This window comes from Ostrinia nubilalis, chromosome Z (genome assembly GCF_963855985.1).
Source record: "Ostrinia nubilalis chromosome Z, ilOstNubi1.1, whole genome shotgun sequence".
NCBI classification, from domain to species: domain Eukaryota; kingdom Metazoa; phylum Arthropoda; class Insecta; order Lepidoptera; family Crambidae; genus Ostrinia; species Ostrinia nubilalis.
The window spans coordinates 5,943,842-5,955,500 of record NC_087119.1 but is presented as its reverse complement, the minus strand read 5'-3'; the positions used below and the strand labels follow the sequence as shown (position 1 = coordinate 5,955,500).

Here is an 11,659-nt window from a genome sequence, read left to right as displayed (position 1 = left end):
GAGTGTTAAAACTATCAGAATCCCACGTACCTCGTTTCATCCGTTATGGATCTCGCCGGGGTCCGAGTTTCTCCGGTATCCGACGCTCTGGGTCCACCTGCTCGTCGTCCGGAAGACACTCGTCCCCTTTGGCGCCAACCACCATCACGTACATGTCGTTCGCGGTCACACACGCGCGGTCAATTGCACTTTTTAATTTTAAACTTAGTATAAGAACGTTGAGAAATAAATTATTTCAGTAAAAATCTGAGCAGAGTTTCTGCTTACGATGTTGCTAGTTTGGAAGTTAAAGACGCTATATGAAGAACTCCGAGCAAGCTCGCCCCCAGGTGACTAAAATGGCGGCAAACGGAAGTAAGTCAAATCAATTCCTATTAAATAATTGCGGAAATGACGTCATTTAAGGTATAAAATGGTAAAAAACTACACCGGAAGTAGACGCATCTCTCACCAGATGCTGTGCATCGTCACATGCCGAATAATATTGAGTTTTATAAAATGAAAAAACCGACCAAAAAATCAAAGTATTAACGAATTAATGATCATTTACAAATCACACTTACTACAAAATTCTTTTTCATATTAATTTTACCATTTATCGATTATTCTATTCAATTTCAAGAGAGATTGATAGGCACAATTGAACTTTAAGTCATCACTCGATAACTCAATTGAACACTCACAATCGTAACTTTTACAACACTATTTATAACTGAGCTGCAACTTACACCTTTGCAAGCGAATTTTAATTGTAGGGAACGGTTCCAAAAGTTTATTTGTTCGTGTTTTAAATACCACAAGGACGTGTGTACTTAAATATACTAAGTGTGTCAAAACTAAAATGTTTTGGACAGTCATTCCTGTAGTATAAATCGTTCTACATAAACCTTCCTTCTACCCTCGTAGTGCTAGTTTGCTTCACGTCGACAGTGTACCGAAATTTCACCATGAAAGTCACTGTAACCACGCTCAACGATGAGATTTTCGTTCTCGACGTCTCCGAAGACTTGGAGCTGGAGAATTTCAAGGCGTTCTGTGAAATAGAGTCGGGTTTCCCGGCCAAAGACATCACACTGAATTTCAATGGAACACCACTGTTGGACGACAAGAAATCTTTAAAAGCACATGGTGTCCACGACGGCGATGTTATCGTGCTCATCCACATGCTGCAATCCGCCACAAACACCAACATGAACGACTCAAGCCAAGGTGCCTTTGTTACACTCACTATTTTTGTTTACTTGAAACTGCATTGTCATTCCCTTGTTGTTGATAATCATGACAATGCATGTCATTTTGATGTTAATTTTACAACTGGCTGTAAAGCACAATTTAGAAAAAAAATGAGATGAATCATATTGACATTTGTGTCACACACATTTTCTCCATTTTGTATTGTTTTACAGGAATAAAATAAATTAAATCATTAAAAAAACTGTATATATTTTGCAGCTTTGCCAAGCGGCTTAGCAACTTTAGACTTTAGTAACATCCGAGTGCCACCGGAAGCAGCGAGTACCTCAATGGCTGCAAGGAATCCTCCGGTTGAAGAAGACCCTAGGATCATCAGGGAAATGTTTCTTGCAAACCCTGATCAGCTTGCTCTACTGAAACAAAATAATCCACGATTAGCTGATGCCCTGCTGAGTGGCAATCTTGGTATGTATAATAGCAGGCCGCTTTAGGCTTGTACTGTATACTGTGAAAATCATTGTGTTCTGTCTCCTTACCAAATCTAAAAATACCATTTTTTGTAGATACATTTGCTTCTGTGCTCAGAGAACAAATATCTGCTAGGACTGAGCGTCAGCAACAAAGAATAAGGTAAAAATATCAATGTAAAATGGTAATTTTGTATACCATAACGAACTGTATTATGTTAGTGCTTAAATACATTGTTTATTGTAACTTTCAGGATGATGAATTCAGATCCTTTTGACACGGAGGCTCAAAGAATGATTGCAGAAGAAATCAGACAAAAGAACATAGAGGCAAACATGGAAGCGGCAATGGAGTACAATCCAGAAACTTTTGGAACCGTTGTCATGTTGTACATTAACTGTCATGTGAATGGGTAATGTTCTGTTATCTTTTTACCTTCCTTTGTTAAACAAAATCATTCCAGTAAAGAATCAAAATGATTAATTTATAAATCTGTGATTTAATTTCAGATTTCCTGTAAAAGCATTCATTGACTCTGGTGCTCAAACTACTATAATGTCTGCGGCTTGTGCTGAGCGGTGTAACATTATGCGCCTGGTGGACACTAGGCAAGTTATTTTTTTTGTCTTGTTCTTATTTATATTTCCTTTAAAAAATCTTTTATACATCATTTGGAACGAACCCACAGCAACTTTGTAATTCTAATAAAAATTTGACTTTCAAACATATTCAACGTATTTTTTATCGTCTTTCTTTGTTTCTTGATGACAGAACTTATAAATCACATCATAATCTTATTGTAAACTACATATTTATTGGTTGGCAAAGTAGCTAAATCATCAATTTCGTAATCTTACTAATTACTTCAGTTGATTTTTACTTAATGCTCTTTAATTATAGTTCATTACTTCACTAACATAATTATCTTGTTTAAGCTATAATACAAACAAATAGCTGATGATATTCATAATAAAAAAGTTGCTATGTTAATTATATGGATGTTTTTTATGTATAATGATAAAAAAAAATAAACATGCAGGGATATTTATTACAGTGCACAGTATGTTATGAGACTGTATAATCGGACATTCTCATTTATTTGATGAAACGTATAGAGCTCAGTTATACAAACATGATAGTAAAACTCCCGTTTGAAAATTCCAAGTAGTTTTCGCGGTATAAAAATTCAAAGTTACCTATTTTTTTACTTCAAAATTATGAAAAAATATTCTCACTCGTTAACTAATAACATTTAATTCAGAATTGTTATAATACTTTATAGAGCTCTTAAAACTACACGTAATAAGCGTATTAAGTGCTTCGTAAACGCATTCAGTTAATTAGGAAAAATGATTTTTGTGATTTTTGTTTTTATTTTTTTTCTCAATTATACCTTAATATATGCAAACATTTTGAATTGCAAGATATAGTCTGATATTTAATCTAATTGCATAAAAAAAATCAGCCTTAAATTCCGTGATATATTTGAGGAAAATCAAATTGAAAATATGCGAAATATAGAATTGTAAATTTCCCATCACTTTTTAATAGTAATATTTCTTTTGGATGTTTAAATATCATCAGCTCGATTGTACCAAATTATTGTATTGACATTCGATTTACATAGGTTTCAAATCGATGAGATAATTATTAAAGGTAGGCTAAATTCGACTGCAGTGGTTATTTATTACCTTGGAGTCTCATTCTCATATTTTTTTGCAGATGGGCAGGCATAGCCAAAGGTGTGGGTGTACAAAGAATTATAGGCCGTATCCACATGGTTCAGATGCGGATCGAGAAGGATTTTCTTACCACATCCTTCTCTGTGCTGGAAGAGCAGCCCATGGACATGTTACTTGGACTTGATATGCTTAAGAGACATCAGGTAAAGAAAAGAAAATAATTTGATTTTATTAATTTACTATCTTTCATTGAGACAAATAGCACTCTAGATAAGATCTGACCTAATATAGACCTATGCTTATCTCTCATACTCAGTACCTAAAATGTAGAGATAACAATGTCTATAGTCCAGGATATATGTTTTTGAAATCATATCCTTTCTATTTGTTTGAAAATTGTTATTTTCTTCAAAAATATGCCTCCAGAGTCTAAAAGTCCAGATGATAACAAAAGTAAACAGCGTTATTAGATGTTTTTCAGACTTGATTAATGGAATCTTTAAAAGTTTTTTTAACCTTATAATAATATTAAATGAAGGAAATACTTTACCGTTTCACAGTCACTTCTTGATATTATTTGTCATTAAAGCCGTCATTGAACAAAATATTGCCATTTAATCAAATATTTTACTGTTTACTCACAGTGCAACATTGACCTGAAGAGAAATGTCCTTCGCATTGGCACAACTGGTACAGAAACCCCTTTCCTGCCCGAATCCGAACTGCCAGAGTGTGCCCGTCTGTCTGGCTACTCCGAGGATGAGATCGTCAACCAATCCATGAAGGATCACGAGGAGCGCCAAGTCAAGGAGGCGATGGAAAAGTCCAAACAAGGTGGGAGAGGGAAAAAAAAGTAAAAAATATCAACGCTTACTGTGCATGTGCGAAATGTTTGTGATAAAGCTGCAACGAAACAAGTAACGTATTGATAAAATAAAAATCGTAAAAGTGCATGTTGTTTTTGTGTAGATTTGTGTGTCTACTTACGCAGAAAAGGGACTCCACAGAGGACAATACTATTTGTACAGGGTACAAATGGGGTACCTTTGCATCTCGAGTTCCATATCCGATACAGCTAATAAGAGATTTATAAAAAAGGACCTCGTGGATGGTCCCTCGTCTGCACAGGCTTTTGGTGTGTTGGATTATTTGGCATGCAAACTGCCAAATAACTAGTTCTCTGTGTTAACGTTATTTTAGTTCTAACTTGTATCTTACGTCATACACAATTTTCTTTTGTTGTACACAACAATTTGTTATTATCTTTTCAATAATTAGTGAAGGTATAATAATGAGTAATTGCAAAGTTAATGTTACAACATAACAATGCTAATGATTGACACTGACACAATAATCTAATGACCAGCTTTTCCGTCCATTAATTAATTAATAAAATAACAGTGTGACTTTCAGAAAGTTAACAATCCTGGGTATGAGTATAATATGCTGACTTATGTAATTATCCCGCACTGGCTGTTTGTTACATGCAAGTTCCAATTGACTGCTTTCTTACTATTTGCGAATGATGTGTTATTTTCTAATTATATGTTATTTATGTATCGTTTTACACATCATTCATATTATGTTTCCTCCTTTTAGCAATGCAATGCCAGTAAGGGTGTTTTCATTCAAGTATTAATTATTGTAATGCGTGTAATACGCAGCATAAGGTAGCAGGGAATCACTGGACGCAGGTCGCTACCAATCGATCAACATGGAAAACATTGGGGGAGGCCTATGTTCAGCACTGGACGTCATATGGCTGAAATGATGATGATGATGATGATGTGGAATACGCACTATTAAACCAAAAATAAAATAATTTTGAAAATAAATGTAATAAATACTTGTATGAAATACTTGTTCATTTTCTGCAAGCAAATGGTGTTAGTTAAGTACTGTTAGAAATATGTCTGTCTAGTTTCATTTTAGTGCACTTGTAACTTAATGAAAAACTAGTAGTAGAAGGGGATTTCCCTCGTAGTAATAAAAATACACTGCTTTCCAACTAAATAGCTGTCAATTGTAGCATCCATAGACAAGTTTCAAATGTAATAAAACAAACCATAGCAAAAAAATGAGGCAAAACCTATTGAAATTAGAACCAGTTTCATAAAACTAAAGCTTAGACTAGTAATTATTGTTTAACAATATCGTCACCATGGAAGCATTAAAAATATATTTATTTTCATATTTTCATTGTATATACCTAGTTCGTTTCATCCACTAAGACGCGCGGGGTCGATGGAAACGCGGGGTGCGGGGAGCCTGGTCCGACCAATCCGAGCGTCATCATTGTAGTGTGCGCGCGCACTCACGGACAATAATGTCCAATAGGGATGTTTCCTGGGTCAAAAAGCAAGAGTTTTAATTAGTCCGCCAGTTAACTTATCAAAAAATAATCTATACGTATTTTTCAGTTTTTTAAACTAATGAAAATTTAAAGAGATAAAGCGCGCTAAAGTTCAAAACAAGAGGCCCGTGACGTCAATGAGTGCTTAAAACTGCCGCACTTTGTGACGTCGCGCGGAACTTCAACGCACCATAACTATGTAATTATTTGTTAGATTGACAAATAAAAATATAGGTACGTGTCCAATATTTTTTGATATTAAACATGACCGACTAAAAAAAATTTTTTAGGAAACAAGCCTATTGCAACGCTGCAAATGCCAACAATGCCGCTCGGATTGGTCGGATCGGGTTCCCCGCACCCCGCGCTTCCCTCGACCTCGCGCGTGTTCGTGGATGAAACGAACTATATCAATGATAGTACTTATGCTTTCATCTGTTTGAGTAGTGTAGTAAACTGAGAGTATGCGCACACCGTTGATTTTTAGTTGGCCGATAGTTGTGCCCGATTTTAATTTGTATGAAGAATCGGCCAAATTGAATCGGCGTAGTGTGCGCACTCCCATACATGCCCATACTGATCAACTGCCCGACTAAACTATCGGCCAACTAAAAATCAACGGTGTGCGCCTACTCTTAGTGTTAACCAGGCTGATTTATTTTTATCCAGCGGAACCAAACTCGTCCCAGTTTTCGAGACAATCTTCAGCTGGCCAGTCCACATCTTCACAGGCGAACCCTAGACTTGGTAAATATTTATTTGGAAATATATGAACATAACTTCTTTATCAAATATTGGTACACTATTGAAGTCATGATAAGTCTGTATTTCGATGATTAGCGCAAACGTATACAGAGTTATTCGTAGAGCATCAGCAACCGCTAAATTTTTGTATTCAGTTACCTAAGATGTCAAAAATTCACTGATACCAAAGTATCTACGTTTGCGTAGCCTAACAATTAACTAAGTAATAACAATCACCATTATTTTTACAGGTTTGGGCGACCCCAGCCAAACTATACTCCCGACTGACAGATTTGGCGAGATTGAGGTAGAAGAAATTGTGAATCTTGGATTCACCAGAGAACAGGTTGGTAATATACTTACAACTTACCTTAGCTTGCAGCTTCGCGCCTGAATTTCAGTAGACAACAAAATATGCTTTTATTTTTTAGGGTTCTGTACTCAAAGGGTAAAATCGGGACCCTTTTACTAAGACTCCACTGTCCGTCTGTAACGTCTGTGGTGTGTCACCAGGCTGTAGCTCATGAACCGTGATACGTGGTGATACTTAGTAAAATTTTTCACAGATGATGAAATTTTTCTGTTGCCGTTATAACACTGACAGAATAAAATAAAAATTTTAATGGTGTTCACAAACAAACAAACGTATTTTTTTCTTTTTTGCTCAAACTATATACATACCTACAAGCTTGTACGGAATCCTCGGTGTGCAAGTCCGACTCGAACTTGGCTGGTTTTTATCATACGTTTCACAGCTGTGTTTTAATAAATAATCATTTTTAAGACCGTCTAATAAATTGTGCCGTGTCTTTTGTGTATTTCTTTATTTTCTTGTCTCGTGTGGTGTACAAATAAAATGTGATCTATCTATCTATCTTCTTTTCCAGGCCATCGTCGAGTTGCGTCGCTTCAACGGCGACAAGACGCAAGCCACAGTGGCTCTCTTCGCCAAGTCTCTCAAGTTCTGATGACGATGCCTGACCTGGGAATCAGCACACCACTATTCGGTTGAAGTAATGCTTTGTTTTAACTATTATTATTTAAGTACGCGCATTCGTACTACATCGACATAATTATACACACTACTATATACATATCTTCTTTCTGTACATTTCTGATGTTTGATTTCTGATTACTTAGTCTACGTAGATCGCTGACGCACGCAGAGGGTCTGCAATGAGGGTTTTCGCGTATGAAAAATCCGCCAAATGGCAATACGTAGACGCGTGGTCCAAATGCTGCATGATTGGTTATTTTTGACATGACATTGACAGATATGTCAAAATCCACCAATCACGCAGCAGTCAGACCCCACATCCACGTCCCGCCATCTAGTGGATCTTTCATACGCGAAAACCCTCATTCTTCAAACAAAATTGAGGGACTATTGTTGTCAATCAACTGACTTACTTTTAGACCCTGACAATAACGGATTTAAATCTCATGTTAGATAATCAATTTCAAATTTTAATAACTCTTTTTAGAGTTTGACATCGTCAAGTCACCGGTTGCGTTCTACTTATTTTAGAGATCAGTGATGAATCATAAAACTGATTATTTGATTCAGGTCATTAAATAATACCAACTTACCTTCTACGGTATATTATGACAGCAAGCTAAGTTTTCTTAGTTTGTCTTCACCCCACGCTAATCTGTCAAGCTGTTCAGATTAGCACTTTTATGATACATTATTTTAAATCAACTCTCGTTCCGTTTATTACGTTAGTGACGCCGCGCTGCGACTGCGCTTCCAGAAATTATAATTATGTAAAGTAGTGCGGCGAGCGCGCCGCAGTGGCATACTGCCGCCGCTAATTTGAAGGCGCTTTTAGCGTTTTAATAAATTCCGAATCAATTCGTGTTCATTATTGAATTGAAAGTCACGAAGAAATGATTAGCTAAGCCTAGGCGAAGACCACCGACTTTTAGTTGGCCGATAGTTGGGTCGGGCTGTTAATCAGTATGGAGATGTATGAAAGTGCGCGCATTACACCAATTTGATATCAGCTGATTCTTCATACAAATTAGAATCGGGCCCAACAATCGGCCGATTAAAGTCGGTGGTCTGCGCCTAGGCTAAACGTTTTTTGTCAATCACTAGTATGTCAGTTGGTCATGGTACTTTTGTACCTTGGAGTATAGATGAAAGATAACTTCATCATTGTCACTTAACAATGAACGAGTTACTTTGATCGAATAGTTTGTGATAAATGTAAGTTAAGTTTTGGGACCTACAGGTGTAGGACGACTACGCCGAGTTTTATGCGGCATTTAGTAATAGGTAGTAATCGTAAATTTTCTAAAGACTAATTGATCGGTTAATGATAATAGTGTAAAACCACACCGAAAAAAACACCGTCAATTACATTATCAAAAAATATTGGACACTGTTATTTTTATTTGTTTGAAGTTATGATGCGTAGAAGTTCCCCGTTACGTCACAAAGTGCTACACTGTTAAGCACGCCTTGACGTCACGGGCTTCTTTAGACCTGGCGCGCTATATCTTTTTCAATTTTCATTAGTTTGAAAAGGTGAAAAATACGTGTTGAGTATTTTTTCTATGTTATACGACGGACTAATTCAAACTTGCTTTTTTACCCAGGAAACATCCCCTATTACTGAAGGGCTTCTCCCCTTAACGTTGTCTCCGTATAAACGTTAATGTCGTTTGCCTTAGTCTCTTTTCGTTTATAACGTCCAAAAATGCAGTTAATTTAGCTCAAAGGTTTCTTATTTTAATGAAGATATTATTAAAATCTTGTAAACAACTATTGTGGCAGATATAAATATATTAAAAAACGAAAACGGTGTTAGTGAGTAGTCTACTGGTTTTACACATTATTTACTAACTGTTGACATTTACCCCCGTATTCTAAGATTTTGCTAACTTCAAGAGAGGATGGGTCAAAGATACAGTTACACATTCTGGTAATGACATGAACTTTGATATTCCATCCCACTGAGTTGAAAAAAAAATCTTCGAATACTGGCATAGATAGTACGAAGTCTGAAGCAATCTAACACATATTTAAATTGGTACGTGTACAGCATACGATGTAATAAGCAATAATTATTAATTTTCATGTCACTAGGACTGATAATATTATAAGATAAAAATACATAAAAAAACACAACTTGTGAAGTAAAAAAAAAAACAAAAGAGTTTAGGCTGCTCTTCAGTCAAACTTAACCTGATCATAATAGGGGTTAGACATTAGATAAATTTATCATATCATTTGCTTCGCTAGATTTAAATAAATTTCAATCTACCTAACATTATTTAATCGCAATAATAATTAAGTAATAAGAGTTGCATTAATTCGACAAAACGCGACAATAAATATGTGAAAATTACATCGCTTGCTGTTTTCGTTCCAATATTCAAATTAATTTTATATTCTTCATAATGAATTACCTATATTATTATATTTTTATACCAAATAGTTCTAAAAGAGTGTGAAATCGCATGTCTAGCCTTTCGTACATACATAACCTATGCTCTATATAATAGTAACAATAATAATAGTGTTTAGTTATGAGTTGAACCCATTTGGAGCTTCATGAGGTCATGAACAGTTCTTCCACCACACCCATGTTTTCATATAAAATATTTTAGAGAAACATATTTAGTGTTCATTGAGTGTCAATATTGAAAAACGTGGGAAACTTCATAATTTCATCAGAAAAAAGTTAAAACCGAAGTTATCTACGCAAGGTAAGGATTTAATGATGTTGCTATAAAAAGTATTTAAATATTATTTTCATAATAATTAATATTAAAAAGGCAACAAGACCGAAGACGAAAACCGTCATCAGCAGTCCCAAAACTGGCAGCAGATGAAGTTAAAGTCAAAGTAAGATGGCAATGCATGAAAACCGAAAAATCGAAAATACGATATGCATTGAAAAGTACCACATTTGAGCGCATTGTCCTCCTTGCATAAGGACAATGTTTTTTAAATACTTAATATTTTTTAAATGGATTGCTTAATTCTCTTTACATGCCTCCTGAAATTTATTTAACAATATTTTTCTCATGTTATAGTTGCACTTGGGTCTAAATGGGTTAATAATTGTATCGCTCAGTCTGATATATTATGAATAATCGTATTTATTAATAACATAGTGTACCGAAACTTACGATACATGTTCACAATGTGGATTGGTGTACATCACACTGCCGGTATTCTGACTTATGAACGAACATACTATGTTTGTACAGGGATGATGACACCATCGTATTTGATCTAATACATCTGTTTTACACATATATAAAATACTTGACTATAATAATTATTAAATTATCCTATGCGTTACACAGTTGGATACGTTACTACCGTTGATCGGTAGTGTCATCATATATCTGTAAAACGATGCTAAATATAAGTATTTTATATCAAGTCTATAATATTTTCTTTTAACTATTTTTCTGTGTAAAAGCCTAGTCGGAAAATAGACCAGTTTTAAAGATTTTTTTTAAATATTAATTTTATTCAAATTCAGAAATAATTTTTGCATGGGCAATGGAATGTACGATCAAATTATTATTGTATTTTTAACCAAAAGTTTTAATAATTATTTTTGTAAATAATAAATAGAATACTTGTAGCTTTGGTTGTATTCGATTGACAACGTAATAAAAATCGTCTATCAAAATTAGTACAAAAAAGAGCAATTTAATAGTACGCTTTTTAAGTGTAATATAATTCCTCAAAATGCTATGTTTGGGAATATACAGGTTGTTCCAAAATTAGCTCGTCACACTGACACCAGAAATGATCTTAAGACGCATCGAACAAGTCTATTGAGTAAATTTTTAAAAATAACTAATATCGGTTTATGTTTTTAAACTTAAACAACTTCCAAATTGGACATATTAAGCTTGTTGTGTCGGCCCAGCTACCTCCAGTGTCAGTGTGACGTGCTAATTTTGGGACCCTGTATTAATATATTTTACTACATTATCTTCCTTCGATGATACATTCAGCCTTGTATAATAATAGTATCGAATTATAAAGATTTTCATTATTTTGCAGCTTTTATATTATGGAAAATGATCGGGGTTACATGGAAATTATTTTAATAATAAATAAGTATAATGCGTAGACTAAACTAGAATTTATGTTACATGTTTTGTATGTTTTCAACTCTGAAAATAAATAAAGGTTTTTATATAATTCTTTTCTTTCACTCCCCTTGGCTTCTATGGATTTCGT

The 11,659-nt window shown here is 34.8% G+C and overlaps 1 protein-coding gene across 1 annotated transcript; it reads left to right on the top strand.

Moving 5' to 3' along the window:
* The first annotated feature begins 697 nt into the window (after positions 1–697).
* LOC135087167 (protein DDI1 homolog 2) lies at positions 698–11,620 on the top strand. The gene is made up of 10 exons (XM_063982007.1): positions 698–1,209; positions 1,453–1,659; positions 1,758–1,824; positions 1,916–2,074; positions 2,172–2,270; positions 3,385–3,547; positions 3,989–4,178; positions 6,367–6,444; positions 6,693–6,787; positions 7,329–11,620. The coding sequence occupies exons 1-10, from the start codon at positions 948–950 to the stop codon at positions 7,407–7,409; spliced, it is 1,401 nt and encodes a 466-aa protein (XP_063838077.1). The 5' UTR covers positions 698–947; the 3' UTR covers positions 7,410–11,620.
* Positions 11,621–11,659: the final 39 nt, after the last annotated feature.

Coding starts and splice junctions, on each gene's coding strand:
- LOC135087167 (XM_063982007.1), top strand. CDS start 948: ATGAAAGTCACTGTAACCACGCTCAACGATGAGATTTTCGTTCTCGAC. Junction 1,660..1,757: donor CCTGCTGAGTGGCAATCTTG/GTATGTATAATA, acceptor CATTTTTTGTAG/ATACATTTGCTTCTGTGCTC. Junction 2,075..2,171: donor ATTAACTGTCATGTGAATGG/GTAATGTTCTGT, acceptor ATTTAATTTCAG/ATTTCCTGTAAAAGCATTCA.